Raw genomic sequence first — 19,911 nt, forward strand, 5'->3', positions numbered from 1 at the left:
ATTACAGTATATATTGAATATATGAATTATTAAGCATTTATTGAGAGACATTTGAGATATTGTTCCATTTAATGTGATTGACAATGATATTGTACTTGAAAAATACTATATATGAATGAATCTGTAAATTATGTAACATGTGTAATAGTAATATATATTTAATAACCCTGGCTCTTTTCTAGAGTTCAAAAGCTAAACGAGTCACGAAAAAATAAAAGTGACCAAAATAAGTTATTATTCTAATAAGTAATTAAAATAGGCTTAGTGAGAACTGAAATAATGAGTTATTTTGATCACTTTTTATCTTTTAGTGGTTTATTTAGGTTCCAGACTCCTTTCTCTGTGCTGTAAAATATTGAAAGATACTTGCAATTCAAATTTAAGTTCTTTATTATGAAAATTTGATTATTATTTATTTATCATTTATATAAAAGCATACATACACTATTAATAAGACGGTGATCATCTTCAAGGGTTTAGTTTTGACGCTGATAATGTCAAAGAAAAAGCCAAATTTGTTGTGGGGCTACTTGCCAACCCTTCAATGTGCTGATTCTGACGCACAACAAACTCACTTTCCACTATTTCTGAAGCAACACAAAACCTATAAGCATGACAGCTATGGATACATCCCACAAAAATATTACAGCCATTCACTTTTCTGAAAAATACATGTACAACCTTTATATAACAATATTTCACTGTCGGATTATACTCTTGGAGTGACTCAACATAATGCTTTTTAAAAACATTTTAAACCAGAAATAAGGTAAAAGGAGAAAAAGACCATAGCAGATCTATCACTAGCTCTCAGTCTAAGGAACAACAAGAGTTTCGATCTCATATAATTTTACACCTATAATCCCAGGCCAATAACTTCTTCATTACACCCCCGACTTTTTCATAGTGGTGCTTCCCAGTTTCATTCACACAGGACAAGTTTCTTCGGAACCAATTTTTCATGTTATGTTACATTATATTTTCTCTATAACAACATATCGCTATATAACAATCAAACAATATTTAGACATTATAGAGAGGTTTGAATGTAGATTTTGCCTTTCAACTTAATCAGGAGCTGGTACTAAACTCCTCCCCTCTCCATTTTAAGAACCAAAAAGTGATGCATTTTGTCTTGATTTCGATTTGAAACAGGTTTCCCTGAAACAAGATGCGAGGCCAATCTCATAAATGTAAATGACATAGCTGGTGAAGGAGCTGATACCGATGAGCTTCTCAATAGCACTCACTATAAAGATCTCCGAAAACATTCAAGAGATAAACAAAACAAAAGGGAAGTAATAGGATGACAACATAACCATCTTGCTTTTAGTTGATAAGAAATTGATAAATAGAAGTTGAGAGAAGTTATTACTAATGGTCAGGAGGTTTTATTGAAACCCTTGACCTGCATAGAACAACTGGCTTATACCTACTAGATTCCCCCCTTGAGCTACATATGATTTTATGATCATAGATTGGGTTAAGAGTAAGATTTTCATTGTACAAACTACAAGGAAGGACATTGAATATTTGGCCTACCTATTTTCTGCTAAACAAGCTTCTCAATTTACCTCTTTCCAAGCGTTCGAGTAGCTTCTTTGCATTTGGAATATCCATCTCGGTAAGCTTCTTGAGATAGCCAATTGCTCCATAGGAAATCATCAGCTTCTTGCATTTCTTGCTCGAGGAAAGCAAGAAAAGACAAGAAACAGCATACTTCTTAGCAGTGTTTTGAGGAGCTGGATCAAGCAGCTGAACCAAATTTGGCACGCTCTTATCGTCTCTTTTGACTTCCCTGCAATTATGCGCAAGGGACATTAGGCTAGCAATCGCTTGAGCAGCGACCTCCTTCACCCCATTTGCTTTAGCCTCCAACATCTTAATAAGGAGAGGAATGCATCCAGCTTCACCCAAAAGTCTCTTCATCTCAGTTGAGGCGCAAATTCGACACACTGCTGATGCTGCAGCCTGTTGTGCACCAAGTGATCCTGACTTGAGGACATGGACCAACCTTGGAAGGAGACCAAGCGAGATTAAAATGTCTGTTGACACAGACCCAACCAAATTTCTCAAGGCCCCTACAGCTGATTCTTGGGGCAATGGACCATCCAAGTATGCTAACAGGCTTCTGATTCCACCCTCTGACACAACTGATCTTCGGAGATCATCATTTCCAGAAGTTAGATTTTGCAAGCATTCAGCTGCATACTCTTTCGATCCCAACAGTATTCCACAATCTAGGAGATTCATCATAAGTTTAATGATGCCTTCTTCAGCTAGAGCTTGTCGAACTTCAGGAACAGCAGATATATTTTTCAGGGTACAAGCAGCAGCCGCCTGAGAAACAGAATCACCAGTTCGGCAGATCTCGATTAGAGGCCTAATCCCACCATGTCCAACAATAGAACGAGCTGTTTCTGCTGTCATAGACAATCTCTGGAGAGAAATGGTGGCCTTCTCTTTGCTCACAGTTGTACCAGATTCAACAAGACGTATAAGAGGAGGGAGGACACCTTCTGAAACCAGCCAATTCTCACAACTCCCAGATTCTGCAAGCGAGCAAATTACAGTTACTGTCTTCTCCCTCATTCGAGGAGAAGTAGCAGTTAACAATTGGACTAGAGCCGCAATATTGCTTCGACCTAGGACAGCCAAAACATTTTTCTCATCTTCTTTCATGACTTCAAGAAGGTTATCAAGGGCCTTATGTTTAGCCTCCAAGTGTCCAATCTGAAGCCGAGCAAGCAATTCTCGTAAATTTCCATGTACTGCTACCTCAGGTGCCGCGGATGTGCTTGCAACAGATGACGGCAAAGTAACCTCACCAAGCACTCCAGACTTGATTAAGAGCCCACAATCACGCAAGTTCAAATCCAATCTCCCTGACAATGCATCTAAATCACTTTGCATCCGAAGTTTTCCCTCATACTTCTCTTTCATGCACTTCTCTGCCAATTCAACAGCTTCATTTAACGTCTTTGATACCGTCTGCAATTGCTCTTTACAAAGAGCATTCTTTGAGAAGAAAGGATGGCTAGATAAATCAGACAGTCGATTCGGGATCTGTTCCAATTTTGAGATAATCATCCTCCATCTACTGGGGAATCCTTTCACCTCTCTTGCCTTCTCAAGTGCAACAGGCACAAGTTCTTGTGCACGCGAGAGCCACTCTTCAACAGACAAGTTGCCACTATCATCCACCATCATATGAAGTACAGCTGAAATAATCAGATTCTATACCACTGCTGAGAAGAACTGCAATTCAGAAAATAAAGAACCTCAATGATTCTCTGATGCTGAAAAGATTTACAGGAAAATAATCAACCTTTCACATGAACTGATCTAAACATGGATCAAGTTTCTTCACAACAACCCATTTTGAGAGTTCGGTATCAAAGGAGAAGAGAATCCACAAAGAAATGATTTTTAAGGAAGAAAAATGTGTCAGCTAAGCACCAAGATGTCTTTCAGATGGAAAAGTAAACTTCAGACAAACTAAAACCATCAAAGTGGTGGGCTAGTTTCAGAAAAGCATAAAAAAATACCATCCTTTCTCCTAGAAAAGTTAAAGTTGTGGGAGCAGTTACAATCACAAAACAATAAACTATAGGGAATCAGCAAAAAGAGAAAAACTTCAATAAATAAATAGGACAGGAAGGCCAAACATTAGAGGGTTCGAGTATCTTGCATGATCACAGAAATCTGGTTAGCTGAAAATGAAAGCCGACAGACAATTACTAAGCACCTAATAAAGTAATCCCCACACGAGTTTACTTAAAAGTTTTTTCAATTAGACAGAAAAATCACCATGGAAAAATCTCAAGTAAAACCAAACTTTAAACATTCATTGACAGCTGATGAAAGTGAAATTATGCAACTCTTCTCCAAATACACCACAACTAGCCATTAGAAAATGTCGGCTGACGTTTTATACCATGACCAAAATGCCCCACATACAGGTGATGTTATCAGCAGGGTATTTAGGGAAAAGATAGGGGCAAGTTGGTAAAAAAAATGGAACTTCATAACTTTACCTTTCAGCTACGGAACAGGACATTGATTCTACATGAATAGTAAAATCTTCAACTACTACATAACATGGAGTAGATCTAAATCTAAATGGCCAAAATTCCAAGAAAGGACAAGTCCACTAGTTCAATTTGTAACTTAATTCCAACTTTATTCTCATATATATATATATATGGATATCCATTGCTGGTATAGTATTGAAAAGGAAGACTCTTTGCTTTGAAGAGAAGATAAGATTTTTTTTAATCTCCAGTTGTACATACATGGTTTTGTAAATGGGGCCAAGCTCCCACTAAAAGAATGTTCACCAAATTTTCTGCAATAAAGAAATTTCATTGCATACCTCTTATTGACTAGTCTTTTGGCTATCATCCAAGTCACTCAAAGCCTTATCAGCCACTTAAAGACTTGCATTACTGTTTCTATAAGCAAATATCACAATCAAGAACATAAATCCCAAATAAATAATGATCACTCACTAATCATCACCTAGACTTGAAAAATCAAGACCTACCAAAGATTAATTTTTTTAAAGAACTTTTTCCCTCATTCTCACCTGTCTAATCATAAGATCAACAACAACATACCCAGTGTACTTCGCAAACGAGGCAGAGAGATTGTTTCCGATACAGCCGACTAAAAAAAAATTAGAAGCAGCATGGCCCTTTCTATTGTTAATATCAAATACAAAAAAAGAAAAAAGAAGCTAAAGAACCAACCTTTAAGACTCAGAAACAATTAGTTGCACCCTTTTTCCTCAAATTGGAACCAAAAATAGCTTGATCCTAAATTACTTCCAAACCCCTCTCAAGCTGAAGGTCTTTTTCTCAAAAAGATGTAAGCTTTGATCAAAACTTAACAAGAAATGTAAATCAAGAAACACCCCCCCAAATCTCGAATGTTGATAATCTTCAAAGGAAATTTTGGATTTTTTTTATGGAAGAAAGTGATAAGAATTTTGAACTGGAAGTAGAAGAAGCTAAATGTAGCTGTTACAACTTACAACAGCACCTAGTTTAAAAATAGGCCACCAATTAAACAATAGAAGAGAGAAGACATAGAGAGAAACAACAAAATCTTGATTCAAAAATCAAAATCAAAGAAACCCCAAAATCTCTCTCTATAAGAAGAAGAAAATGTCAGATACAGTCCTGTCTTATTGTCACCTAGATTCTTTCCAATAATAATACAGCAAGGCCAAGGAGAGAGCATGCTAAGAAATGAACGGCTGTGATTTGAAGGATCAAAACAGTAAATCAGACCGTTGAAATTTGAAAAAATGTTATTACAAGAATTATTTTATTTTACCAAGGTGGCTGATGTGTCAGTAAAAGTTGCCACGTGTGAATCAGGTGGGACCCATGAGAAATATATTTGCTTTTTATGGTGGTGGGTGAACGTGTAAGCTGGCACTGTACTGCAAAGTGACACTTTTGTATATTTAAAAAAAGTGGTACCTTTTATGGAAAATGGAATTTAATTTTGTCATCCAATAATTAGAGAAAAAATAAAAAAGAAAATCCACCATAAATAGACTCCAATATCAGTTTTTGAAGATTTAAAATACAAATAATAATTAAAAAGTTCACATTAAATAAGGTTAGAATTACAACAGTTTGAAGACAATGTTATATGATAAAATAAAATAATTCAAAGAATTGAAAAATTTTATAAAATAAAAGATGTGTAATATAAATATAAATAAAGAAATAAATATAAGTAGCTCACCTACCTTATTAAAATTAAACAGTTTTGATGTGTTTATTTATACTTGAGGCCAAAATAAAAAATCAATGTAAGTTTTTTCAGTCAAAAAACATATAAGATGGTCAATCCAAATTCAAATTTATGCAAATTTCAAAATTCCCAATCCCATTTCCAAATAGAGGACAATACAATTTCTAGATACATCAATTTCAAGAATGACATGTACCAAAATAATATATTCTCTTCCTCTAAAAACTTTTTTTCCAATTTGATAGGTTCAACAATAATAAGGAAAAAGTAATTTTATTGGGTAATAAAATAATTTGAAAGAATAATAAAATAATTAAGTTTATTAAAAATTGAATAGGGAATTGGATCTTGACCCGTTATATAATTAATTATCTAACCCGTTTTAACCAAGCAAATTTGTGTTGGATTATCAATTATTGTATTAACCTATTATGACTCGCCCAAATTTAGCTAGTTATACAAAACAAATAAGAAAGTTAAACACTTCAAAAATCCACCAACTTTATTGTAAAAGTTTTATAACTAATATAATTAGAACGAAGTTATACAGTGCAAGGTTAGAGTAATTGTAGTGGTAGATAATATATAAAATATGGGATTGAAATAATTTAGACATATAAAAAGAAGAAGCATGTGTCCCAATGAAAAGGGATGCGGTTGATAGTGATTTGTCTAATAAGAAGCAAGTCTAGACCAAGAAGAATTAAAGAAAAATGATTAGATATGACTTGACATATCATCAATTCTTTAAGGATATGATCTTGAATTGGATAAAAAGCATGAAAATTAAGGATCAAGGTAAATTATAAAGGGTTAATCGATAGTCGTGTGATTTCTTTCTCTCGTACGGAGAGCATTGTTGTAGATTAGAGCACTCTTTTTGCTTCCTTGTATACTTATTAGTAGGGATGTACAAAATCGAACCGAAAACCAAACCAAATTGTAAATTGAGTCAAATCGAAGAAAAATTCGATTAGTGATTTAGTTTGACTTGGTTTGATGTTGGGAAAAAAATTCGACTATATTTGGGTTGGTTTGGTTTCAACTAAAAAAATCAATTCGAGACCAAACCAACCCAACATTATATATTTTATTTTATACATAAAAATACTTAGTTTGATAAAAAAAAAATTAAATATCTCTTATACTTTTTCATAATTTTTATCTTTTAATATAATTATTTCATGTTTGGAAGTTAGAATTCTTAATGATCTAATAAGATTATAGTGAATACATGTTAGTAATTATAATAAAATTTAAATAAAAATCAAATTAATACTAATGCAAAAAGAAAGTCAATTCAACAGTAAGAATGACAATAATATTGAATATTTATTTTTTTAGTTTTACATAGATTTATACAATTAAAATACATGTTCTAATTTTATTTCCTTTTAATATTTAGTCATGTAATTAATACTAACTTATTTTAGCATGATTCAGTACTTGTATGATCAATTTCATCATAACTTGTTAATTTGCAACATTTGTTTTACGCGATTTTATTCTTATTATTTTTGGATATTTTAGTATCATTAATTATATCATATTTTTTTGTTATTTTCTTGATAAATAACTTAGATAGTTGCATTTTGATAGAATTAAAGAAATATTTGAAATACAAGTAAATTATATGTTTTCATGAATACTTTATCGAAGAACTCGAAAATCCGAAAAACGCGGTAAAACCCGAAGTTGAAAAATTCGAATTTTATTGATTTGGTTTGGTTTATAAATTCAAAAACCCGACACAAATAATTTGATTTAATATTTGAAAAACCCAAACCAACCCGATCATATACACCCCTACTTATTAGTATCATTATTATTATTCTATTATTATCTTATTCTTGAAGCTCAATTTATCACTAATGTTGTTTCTTTTTGAGCCTGTTTGGCTCAGCTTAAAAGCTGGTCAAACTGACTTAAAAGCTGATTTTTGACTTATTTAGCAGTTTGGCAATATTCAAAATAACTTATTTTAAGTTAAAAAAAACTTATTTTAAGCCAAAAGTTAAAAGCTGGGGTAGGGGTGTTTTTTTTCCAGCTTATAACTTGTTTTAGGTTGACCACATTTTTACCTTTTTGCCCTTAATATTTTTATACAATCTCCAAATTACCCACATAACCCTAACATTTCTTTCTTCTATTTTTCCCTTTTCACATGTGGATGATAGACAATTACTATTACTAATGAATGAAAATAAAATAAATCTTAAATCTTTCAGGTGATCTATTCAAATTATATATTAATAAAATGTAAAATAAGTTGCAATATAACTTAAATAAAAATTTATATTCCTCTTATAATAATTTGTGATAATACAAAAATATGTGAATGATAGACAATTATTATTACCTATGGATGAAACTAAAACAAAATCTTAAATCGTTCTTTAATCTCTTCAAATTATATATCTTTAAAATCTATAATAAGTTTATATTCCTCTTATAAATAATTTGTGATGAGAAAGAAATATGTGAATGATAGCAAAATATAATTATTTATGGCTGTAAAATATAAATTAATTAACTTTTATTATGTTAACAGCTTTTAAGGGTATTTCAGACATTTTGATTTAAAAAGTTATTTATCAGCACTTATTTGCCAAACACATCAACAACTTTTTTTTTAACTTCAGCACTTTTATCCAAACGTATAACTGCTTATTTTAAAAATAAGTTTTAGCACTTTCAAAAGTACTTTTTTAAAGCTTCTTTTATTATGCTCATCCAAACGGGCCCTTTGTTGTCATATGCTAGTTAGGAAACTCACAATTTTTTACTCTGTGGAAGTGTGATTGTAGCAATTGCAACTCACTAATCGTGAGAAGTCCCAACTCCATAAGGTTAACCATAGCCTTTTTCTATTCGATTTAGAGTATGTCTTCCAATGCTCATAATGATGTTTATATAGATGATATTAGGACGTAACATAAAATTAACTAATAGGCCGACTCAGTTTGCTAGGATTCGTTATGAGTGTATAAGGCCCAAAAAATATTTTACTACGAGCATCTTTCACATGTATCAAACATAAAAGCTATATTTGTATGTTACAGATATAGTTTGAATAATTGCGCTTTATAACAAATTTTATGTTTTTTATGGGGCTTTTGATTTATATAATTCGCTAGATTTATCTAATTTTATACAAACTGTTCAGTTTTGTATAAATTCATTTATTAATGTATAATAAGATCTGTATTTGTATAATTATAAGTGTGTATAGGATGAAAATTTATATATTTGTATTTGTATATACACTTTTCTCTCGTTTTATACAAATACAAACACAGTTTAAACATTTTATATCGAAATGTATAAAATGACTAATTATATATCGAAATGGCTAATTGCATACCGACTCAGATGATAAAAGAATGAAATCGTTGCTGTGAATTACAAATAAAATAAATTATGGCTACAACATTTAATTTAAATTAATAATTTATTATTTCATATAATTTTTCCATTTACTAACACTTTTACTTGGGCATCTTTATTATTTTCTATGCCACGAGTTTTCCTCTTTTTACCTATCGTCATTATTTTTACTTCAGACTTCAATTGATAGATCATGTTGAATATATTATTGTTGTTATAATTAGCATGTTAGACTGTGTGTGAGAGCATGTGACAGAAAAATTAACACATGAAGGAATGTTTGATTACTTGAAATTCAAAAAATATCGAGAACCTTGTTATTACTTTCACTTTTTCATTAGTTTTTATTTATTTTTAAAAAAAATTATTTTCATAAAATAACCTCAATTATATTATACTCCACGTTCAAATATTATTTCAAAGGAAATTTAATTAGATTCTATATTAACTAAAAAAATTATAAACAAACACAACTCAGACGTTAAAAATTTCAAATAATTGAAGTGATATCATGGGCAATTATAAACAAAATTTACTTTTTCTCCATATATATATTTTTACGATAATATATGATCAAACGCTAAATATTTTAGCTCGGTCTTTCTTAGATCAATTGTAGATCTTTTTCAACTACAAAAACATGTGCAATAATAATCTGAAAAACAAAAATGATAATTTGTTTTATTGCTCTATCTGTTTATGATGAAGTTCAAATTTTGAAAAGAGAAGTAATGATGGAAACAAAGTTCCTCAATCATTAAATTATAAACCAAATCATGTGCTACAAAAATACAGGCAACCATGAACTTACATGATTAATCTGATTAGTGGAATACTTAAATGATATTAGTCATACAGTTGACCAACCCCATATGGTCAACTGTATGACTTTTGAATAATTTCTTCATCACTCACTTTCTTATCTGACATGAACATGCACTATACATATTCAAATTTGTTTTTCAAATTTTTCCAATCAGTTTTTTCAAATATAAAAAAATAATTACATGAAAATCTAACTAATTTTAATATATATTAGAAGCAAGTTTGTTTTTACTCACTTGGCCTTGTGTACATAAGTGTTCAAAAGATAACACTTAAGCCAAGTTCAAATATCTGTATGGTCACTAATGAAATTTGTGAATCTATATTATAATATATGTCAAGTTTAAGTGATTATCTAGATATTAAGGTTTTTTTATTATTATCAATGATAATTTTAAATATGTATTATCTTTTTTATTTTAATTAATTTGGTTCATTTTTTTAGTCCATCGCAAAATAATGAAACATAAATGTATTTGGTACTAAAAATTTAACTTTAAATGACTATTTATCTTTTAACAAGATGATAAATAGTTACACAAATATCTATAGCTTATTTTAGATGTGATTTCAAAAGTCTCCTCTTTTTTTTTTTTTAAAAAAAAAAACATTTATTTCTAGTCAAAACATAAATATTTTATTTATTTTTTCATTTGTAGCACCTACATTAAGCCTGGAGTTTTCAAATTGAAAGGTACAGATTGGGGAAGCATAGATGGAGCGTGCGGGAAATTGGCTTTGACGTAACCTCGACGGAACGCTGTCTCTTGTCGGTCACATTATTCAATGCTAATGCTACAAACTACAAACAAAATAATCTCTTATACGTCAACACGGATCGTGATGCATTGGTTGAAGTATCTTATTCTTAATCAAAACTTTCTAATTCGCGTCTTGAATATGGAGAAGATCTTGTTGGAAGCGCCACCCTCAAATGGATCCTATAATGATTTGAATTTAATCGAAGCTCTAATATGAGCTCCGAAGAAGGAACCCAAAAAAAGATAAAATTCCTACACTATCAAATTGCCAAAAAAAATATTTTATAAATAAACGTCTTTAAATTTGTGCATTTTAAAATAAAATAAATTATATGCCATAGATAAAGATGATGTGTCTTTTTATTTGAATTTGGAATCAACGATCAATAACTATTGAAACCACTACATTAAATCACAAACCAACAAACAATGAAATCTGAACCCCACCACATTACATGCATACTCAACCAACTATCTCAAATTGGTCAAATCTAACCACCATATTCTATTTATTAGTGTGTACATGAATTTGTACGGAGCAATGAATTAACACAATTCATCGTACAGTTGATCCACTCTAATTCATTACTGCCTCCACTTTATTCTTCTACGGGTAGTTTTGATGAGGATATAATTTTATCTTATACCTTCAATCACATAGTGTATAAATTTAATCTCAATCTTAATCTTAGATATCCTACCTGACTTTGATATTATTCTATCTCACCTTCTAAATAGGATAAATTAGTCCCACGATTCAGGATTATAATTCCGAAATAACTTTAACTGCGAAAAAGACTCCGGAGGACTGTCAACCTACTGTAACTTCCTCCATGTGAGACTCGTGCGTGCCGAATCACAAAACGACGACATTCACAATCAGCACATAGCCTAAAGAGCAGAGAAAATAGAATCAAGGAGCTTCTAAGAACATTCTCCTTTTCAGCTAAAGCAACAATGAGTAGTATTTTAAATACTAGTGTACACCAACATACTCACCCAATGGAAATGAAGTTCAAACTAAAGTACAAAATGGTACAACATAGTAAAAATCTGCAGGTTGACTACCCAAAGTTAGAGCTCAAAATTCCAGACGACGATGAGACCTACAGACAGCATAAACAAGTGATGCTTCTTTCTTGAATTGGAAGGTGTTTCTTTCTTATCAAATCTTTGGTTGGAAGTTTCCTCTCAAGATCGAGACCTCTCACGCGGAGGTGGTGAACGACTGCATTGGTAAAGATCATAATAAAATTAGTATACATGAAAAGTTTGGACATGGATACAGTTTGAATAACCCACCCCAGGGTGGGGGTGAGACAAGGATTAAAAAAAAAAAAGATTGTGAAGGGACCTGTGATATCTCTCATTGACGGGACTTTCTGCTCGACCATACTCAGGACTTCTCCTGGTCTGAGGCCTTGAGTTTAGAGGTGCTCCACGTCCATAGTCAGGACTACCCCTATCCCTTCTATATGGGCTAGGGGAACGCCGACGATCATAACCTCTTCTGTCAGGCGACATGTCACGGCCTCTCCTGTCAGGACTGCGACCATTTCTCCTGTCATCATCGTCTCGAATTGCAAATTCCACAGAAATAACTCGATCCATGAACTTGCTGCCAAATTTAATCAAAAATCTCACATGAGTAGAAGTAAGAGTATACAATTTGAGTTATTTGAAAGGAATAATAATGTAGAATTGCAGCAGCCACGAAAGAGAGAAATACTGTAATGGCATTTTTTTGGTGTTAACCAAGGGTGTTTCCAATAGTACATGAAGTGGGAGTGCAGGAGAGATCAGAATGTAGATCTTCAATAAGGCAAAACTTAAAAGAGATTTTCATGTTTGTCTGAGACTTGGATAAAGTTACCCGGTACTAGTACTGATGGGGAAATCCAAGTACCCGATGAACAAAAAAAAGGTGAGAAGAAAGAGGGCAATGAACTGATCAAGGAACACCTTCAATTAATCTCCAGAAATAAATAACATCATAGCAATGAACTGGTGAAGGAAAATGACCCTTCAACATTTTGTGCCTACAGTCTGTACTCAAGTCATTTCCATGACTATTTCAGAAAGGCTAATAATCTTTTATAAGGTGAAATGGAGTACTCACTTAGCAAGAGTAATCAGATATTCCAGTAACAATGATATGTATGAATTACAAGCAAGAAAGTAAAATACTCATCAAAGTATCTTCTAAACTGCTAACCTCATGTTTGTTGCTTCTAATGCTCTGCTAGCATCATCCACTGACTCATACTGAACAAACGCGAAATTCTTTCTAATTCGAACATTTGATATTCTACCATATGGTTCAAAATACTTCTCTATGTCCCTTGTCTGAGTATGAACTGGATCAAAATTGATGACAAATAAAGTCTTTGAAGGTCTAGTATTCGCAGCAGGTTTTCTGGAAATTTCAGGCCTCCTACTACCACGATCCTGCTAGAACATCAACTTAGTCAGTTCAGTTCTGCATATAAGTTAAAACACAAAAAAAATGGGGAATTTTTACACCAAACTGATGCCGTATATATTATCGGTCATGGTGCTGCAACTTCACGATTCAACATCATACCTTAGTCCATTCTACACGAAGCCTGCGTCCCTTTTTACCAAACTCTATCCTGTCAAGCCTTCTAATTGCATCATCAGCATCTCGCTCGTCCTCCATATAAATGAAAGCAAATCCTACAAAACCAAGTGCCATGAAATCAAACCAAAAGAATTCAATTAAATTTTTCAAACAAAAAGGTCAGTTCAGATGCCTCCTGCAAATAAACATCAGCACACTACAGAATGCAACTAGATCAAACTTACCACCCAAAACCCCCCCACGAATGAGGGGGGAAGGGGGGAAGGGGAAAGAAAAATCTGTATGAAGGAACTCAACAGCTGCCACTGGATCCGAGATGGTCATGCTATCTATGTTGAAACATGTTGGATATCGAGGACTGAGCAAAGGTCATGAGGAATGCAAAGGCAATGGTCTCAGTAAATTGTACGATGGTAGAACCATGGCAGATCATATTGGTTCTTTTAGATAAACATAAGAGTATGTATCTTGGGCACAAGCCAAAAAAAGAAAGGCGGAGAACCCTTCATCCAGGAAGATCTAGGAATTTCCAAGTATCCTGCCTGCGCCAAAGAAATTATTGAGATTGGGAGTTCAACACAATAACTTGCTTTTTTTCCGGATAAAACAATTTAGAGAGAACATTCTGAACAATCAGAAAGAAAATAACATCTAGCTTTTATGAGGATACGATTCAGTAAACATAAAGCCATCTATCGGAACAAATACCAAAAACTTGAATTTCCATGGGAAAACAACATACACGTACATGGAGAAACAATTAAAACAGAACATGTTCATTTTAATTTGCCAAGAACTTCTCCACATAATCATGGTCTAGTCCTTCAACAAACATAATAGGCATGCTGGAAATAAATGTAAACACACAGTTTAATTTGACCCTATAGGCTTCTATTCTAAGAGATTGCTTCCTTTCAAAAAATAACCAGAAACAACTTAAGGTCAAGAAAAAGAAAGTATACCAGATTTCATATCCACCCTATCAACCTTCCCATATCTTCTGAAAAGCCGCTCCACATCTGACTGGCGAGCGTCAAACTCCAGATTGCCACAAAATATGGCCCTCATGTTGTGTACTTTTCCCCCTTCAGTGAAAGAGATAGTGTAAGAAAACCATTCATGGCAAGAGATATGTGGATTGCCAAACATAATTCCTTTAACATGAAAATTCAAGATTGGAAAAGAAGATGAGATCTTCTACTTTTTTGATATATCAGCAATTTGTGACATTATACATGTTGTCTTTCCTTATCCCTTTCTAGAGACGAACACAAAAAGGTCATGCATTCACCAATTCAACATAGGTCAACTCAATAAAGCTAATATGACTAATGTCAGTCTTAAGTATTGCATAGAGACTGGATCATTCTTCAGACTATCAAAATATTAAACACTACCACCTTCAAGTTTATACAATTATATTTCATTAGTATGACTGATGCTGTTATTGAACTCACATTTTCACAAAGGAATTTAACCAAAGCTCAAGGCACTTAAAATTCTATAATTTTCAGAATATCTCGCATCTTTTTTCTTGCCTGTCTTTAAATTGTTTCTTGTTCCAGAAATTCTATTGCATCCCTAAAACGAAATTTGTTTCTAAGAACAAACATAATTGCTCTTAGTTTTTTAATGACAATGATGTCCAGGCCTGCTTGAGCGCAATTCAACTATTCTTATTATCTCTTGAGCGGGCCTGCTATGTCCCACAAGTACAAGGCTTAAGCAAATTAGAAGAAATCACCTAGTGTCTTTCCTTTTTTTTTTTGATGTCAAGGGAAACCCGCAGCCGCTACCCTTTGGGTGCGCGCAGGGTAAAAGCCCGCTCCTATGCAATAGTTCGCAAACCACACAGGAGAGGTAACCACACCAGGCAAGCCTGGTGTGACAAGCTTGACCCAAAAGGCAAACCCCTTGCTTTTGCTGGCAAGGGGTTTCGAACTTGAGATCTCCAGCATGGAAGTCCCAAGACCAAACCACTGGGCCACCCCGAAGAATCAAAGAAAAAATTCAACATGCAAACACATCTACTGAGCAAGAAGAATATAGCTAATTCCAATATATGAACTCTTTGAAAAAATAATTTACGTCTCTTCAGAAGATACTTTGGGAAAATGTGGTTTATTTAGAACGTTCTCTACTTAAACTTCTTTTGAACTTGAGAAGTTGGCCAAAATTGTTATTTAGACTTTTTAAATAGTTGATGGGCTAATGGTAAAGAGAAAATGTCCATAGGGAAAATAATGAACTTCTAAAGACTACCAGCAAAAATGGTTTGATGTCTTTCTTGAATATTGACAACCATTCATATCAATACCTAGAACAAATATTTTAACTATATTAGGTTATAGAATCCAAATCAGGTCAAAAGGATCTTTTTTCCTCTTTATTTTCAGAATGGGCTGAAATAAACTGTTTATTCATACAGCACAAAATTCAGCAAATTCTCACAGCTTCTCTTTTTCAATTCTATGCACCCACAATGCAGTTCCCAAATTTTCAAACTACTAATTCCCATTCCAAGTTGATCCAACTCGGCATCTCTTTTTTTTTCTTCTGTAGTTGCTTGCTCTATCTAATTTTGCTTATTCTTTTTATGTATTCTTTTAGTATCCAAAAAAGAGCTTTTTTTTTTTACTTTAATTCAAAAAGGATCAGTTTTGAGAAAAAAATCAATCCATCATTTTTTTCCTCATGAAACTAACAAGCTATTACTCATCTTGTTAACAAAAACGGAAAAATCACCAAACATGCTTACCAGTTAACAGTCGTTCAAAAAAATGTAAATGTATAAATTTATAAACAGTGTAAAATGTAACGGATCTTTTGATTTACATGAAGAGAAAAAGGAAATTTATCTGAAAATGCAACCTTTACTTCTCAATTTTGGGCAAAATAATAAAAATAATCTGAAGATCGATAAAAATAAGGAGAAACTAAAAAGCAAAAAGCTCTAACAAAATTCCTCTGCAAATTTCCAGTATATAGAGAAGATAAATAGAAAAAACGTACCTTTGAAGCTTTTTTCCACAGCCAAATCGATGAAACCCAGAAGATGACGACAAGATATTAGATCAATTTGGGAGGAGAGACGCAAAGACGACGCCGTTTGATCTTTGAACTATTGCTCTCTCTTCTTTTGGGGTGGGGGGCTCCATCATGGGCCATTTTGATTTGATTTTTAAGGCACTTATTTAAAAGGTAGCTACTTTTTGCAGAGTATTTAAATCTTAAGCACTAGTAATATAAAGTAAATAAACTACGAACAGTTTTCTTCCATCTTAATCTTATTCTTATTTTTCTTCTTTGTTTTTCCTGGTCTTTCTTATTGTTATTTTTCTTCAAAATTACCAATGCATAGCACTAAGTGTGGTATAATTGTAAATCGAAGGAGGAAAGTATTCAAATTAGATTTTTATTAGATAATATGTATCATACATTTATTGATTTGATGTAAATGCTCGATATATATGTAAATTATTTAGAGACTTAAACGGTACATTGTGTTTGATTAGAAGAAGGTTGAACATTTAATTAATTAAGACTAATCACTTCTGCAATTCTGACAAACTAAATGCTCTTAAGGAATCGCATATATCACTATCCAACCTTCCAAAGTTTATGAAAAGAGCCAAATACAATATTTTTAACTTTACTATCTAAGTCATTTTCCTTAATTAGTGTATTATAATAATATTAAGGGCCTGCACTTTGAGCATTAATTTTTTGATTTATTTATATCGTGATTAATAATACATGTTTAATATTTATCTCTACTAAAATTTAGAAATGTTGCGAAGGCCGCCATTCCATTTGCAATATTCCACATCAAAATCGATTTAATATTAGTGTTCAAATGCAAATCATAATCACAGTTCCGTCATATATTAACATTAAAATTGTGACGCAGTGTTAAGTATTTCTTTATTCTTAATTAGAAATCTCAAATTTAAATTTTGTGTCTGAAATCGTGTTTGATAGAAAACGTCGTACTCTCGAGACTTTTAACAGTATTGATGTTTTTGGAACATACGTGTGTAATCTCCAAGTATGTTCTTTTGATAAGCTTATTCGTCGAGTTCCATTTTTCTAATTTCTTCCTTTATTAATATACAAGTTTATTTTCAACGATTACATTCACACGGACATAAAAATAAAAATTAATAATTTTTTGGCTCTCTTTCCCTTAGGAAAGGAAGCTTAGTATCTCCTAAAAATCCAACTTTGGATTAATTAAAAATAAAATTACAATAATTAAAATGGTACATAATTTTGAGCATCATGTAATGGAGATTCAGTAAAAGTAGGAGGAACCACAACAGAAGAAGAAACCTTAAACCTTTTGCTTCTTGATGATCCTTCATTAGTACTAGTGCTACTCATAATATCTGGGCTGCTCATCCACCCAGCCATTAAAGGATCTGATCCAACAAAATACTCACTTCCATCTGATCCATAATTATCACAATCCAGCCCAAGTTGCCTAAAAGCAGCCCATTCACTACTACAATCAGACACACTTGATGAATTTTCCCAAGACGAATCATTATTGTTATTGTTATCGGTTACGTCATGTGGAAGTACTCTAATACTTGGTTGCACAACTTTATTCATGTCCACATGACGATGATTTTGGTATGGTTGATCATAATTATTCTTGAAGTGGAAAATCCTAGCAAATGTGAAATGATCACTTACTCTAGTAATACTCTTGGACGATGATGACTTATTTTCTGAATTTCTAGCCATGATGCTTTGTAAATTCTTGCTTAATTTTGCTTTTATCGATGAAAAGCTAAGACCATTTTTACTATGCAATATATTCGATTGATCCATATCGGAATTTGGAGTAGTAGAAGCGAAATTGGTCCGTGCATTTTCGCCTCTTAGGGCTCGAGCAGCTTCATCATAGGCATGAGCAGCTTCTTCAGGAGTATCGTATGTTCCTAGCCATAATCTCACACGTTGAGACGAGTCTTTTATCTCAGCAACCCATCTTCCAGAGGGTCTTTGTCTTACACCTACAAATTTTCTTGTTATTGATGATTTCTTTGCTTCTGTTGATGATGAATTCGTGGTGTTGGTGTTGGTTGTGATGGTGGTTTTCGTGTTTTCTAAATCTGTAGCCATTAATTAAAGGGGAAGTTACAAAATAGTACTACTACTATAGTTGACAAGAGAAGAAAGTATTGTAATATAAGGTGTAGTGTTGCCAATCTTGCACTATAAATAAGGGCGCTTTAAAGAACTATTGAGACATTGAGGCTGAGCAAGTGTTGTTAACGGGGTCTGAGTCATGATTTTTTACTCAAAGAATTCAAAATTTAATAGAACTATAAATAAGGTACTTTAATATCTATTGTATATGCTCTCCATCTCATATTAGTTGATCATTTTCCACTTTTAAAAGAGAATTTAATCAATGCTTTCTTGGTTTAGTAAAATGATCAACTAACTATTTTTAGTGAGATGATCAACTAATATAAAACAAATGGAGTATAACATGAAATAATATTAACAATCTTGTGCGCCCTAATTCTTCCCTAGGGGTGATCTAAGCGTCAATTAATAAGTGGAACAAGATGAAGGTTTAAATTTGAATAGATATGAAAGAACGTATGTAATTTTATTTTCATCTGCCTAAATTTTGATAGACAGAATTATCATGTGCCGGTAGGAAATAGGAAGCAATCCAAAGTGCTTAATCCTAATTAATTTTTAAAAGAGGTCAATTGAGGGCCCGAAAGCTAAAGCATATACCCCGCCTCTCAATTATTCGTTTGTTGTTTTGCTATTAGTTTTAGTGATCAATCATTTGCATTATACATGTAGTATACTTGGAAGAATGAATAAAATGTCTTGGCTTGACATGCAAAGACGTGCATATTGAACTCATAAATAAATACATTAATCATCCATGTAGAAACAAGGGTGAATTGATATGTACAAAACACCAACTTGACGTGCTATTAAACTATTTAATTAATTAACCTTAAGAGGCAAGGATGTAGGGAAAACTAGGGAAATAATGGAAATGGTAATGAATCAACTTGCTTCTCATTTGAACTGAAATATTATAATTTAACTTTATGTTGTCTTCTTTCTATAGGTTTCTTTAATTAGTAACACCTGATCTTGTTTGAATTTATAGCATTCTGAAAACATTAGGTGGCTGAATCTTTAGATTTCCACATATAAATAGAACATAAAACTAATTAAAGGCAGGCAATGTTTTTGGAATTCAATCATGTGTAAATATTTGGTGGGGATTAGAGTAGAGCTAAAAAAGTTACCTATCAGTTCGATCGAACCTAGTAGACTTTGTCCAAGTCTTGTGTTTGAGTTAAAATTAAAGTTAAGATTCAGTTACTAACGCATGATATAATTATTTTAGAATTATGAATCCATAAAATATAAATTCTTGCGTCGTATTACTGACAGGGATAAATACAATTTTTTTTTTACCAACATAAAAGAAGACAAATTAGTGAAGGGATTTTGAGTGGAGAAAACGTTTTTGGAACGTTGGATTTGGTAGCACCAATTATATTGATTAGTGAAGGGCCC

The 19,911-nt window shown here is 32.6% G+C and overlaps 3 protein-coding genes across 10 annotated transcripts; all 3 read right to left on the reverse strand.

Moving 5' to 3' along the window:
- Positions 1–1,307: 1,307 nt before the first annotated feature.
- LOC101261067 (U-box domain-containing protein 12) lies at positions 1,308–5,285 on the reverse strand. 5 transcript variants are annotated; one of them, XM_004229794.4, is made up of 2 exons: positions 4,752–5,285; positions 1,308–3,258 (listed from the first exon to the last, which is right to left on the reverse strand). In XM_004229794.4, the coding sequence occupies exon 2, from the start codon at positions 3,208–3,210 to the stop codon at positions 1,543–1,545; it is 1,668 nt and encodes a 555-aa protein (XP_004229842.1). In that variant the 5' UTR covers positions 3,211–3,258; positions 4,752–5,285; the 3' UTR covers positions 1,308–1,542. The 5 variants fall into 5 exon arrangements, with proteins under 5 accessions (XP_004229842.1, XP_010325944.1, XP_004229843.1 ...); XM_010327642.4 differs by having other exon boundaries at positions 4,376–5,189; XM_004229795.5 differs by lacking the exon at positions 4,752–5,285 and adding an exon at positions 4,038–4,352.
- Positions 5,286–11,664: 6,379 nt separating this feature from the next.
- Positions 11,665–16,540, reverse strand: LOC101263057 (serine/arginine-rich splicing factor RS41). Of its 4 annotated transcripts, none has more exons than XM_026031794.2 (7): positions 16,357–16,510; positions 14,307–14,429; positions 13,569–13,886; positions 13,327–13,439; positions 12,958–13,190; positions 12,097–12,360; positions 11,665–11,970 (listed from the first exon to the last, which is right to left on the reverse strand). In XM_026031794.2, exons 3-7 carry the CDS (start codon positions 13,666–13,668, stop codon positions 11,934–11,936), a joined length of 747 nt encoding a protein of 248 aa, XP_025887579.1. In that variant the 5' UTR covers positions 13,669–13,886; positions 14,307–14,429; positions 16,357–16,510; the 3' UTR covers positions 11,665–11,933. The 4 variants fall into 4 exon arrangements, with proteins under 4 accessions (XP_025887579.1, XP_010325962.1, XP_004229850.1 ...); XM_010327660.2 differs by having other exon boundaries at positions 12,958–13,193; positions 16,357–16,492; XM_004229802.4 differs by lacking the exon at positions 13,569–13,886 and having other exon boundaries at positions 16,357–16,540.
- A 1,058-nt stretch (positions 16,541–17,598) lies between these two features.
- On the reverse strand, positions 17,599–18,474 carry ERF-H18 (ethylene response factor H.18). The gene has a single exon (XM_004231125.3). It carries the CDS (start codon positions 18,472–18,474, stop codon positions 17,599–17,601), a length of 876 nt encoding a protein of 291 aa, XP_004231173.1.
- Between the last annotated feature and the right edge of the window lie 1,437 nt (positions 18,475–19,911).

The sequence above is a fragment of the Solanum lycopersicum genome, chromosome 1, assembly GCF_036512215.1.
Source record: "Solanum lycopersicum chromosome 1, SLM_r2.1".
Taxonomy (NCBI): domain Eukaryota; kingdom Viridiplantae; phylum Streptophyta; class Magnoliopsida; order Solanales; family Solanaceae; genus Solanum; species Solanum lycopersicum.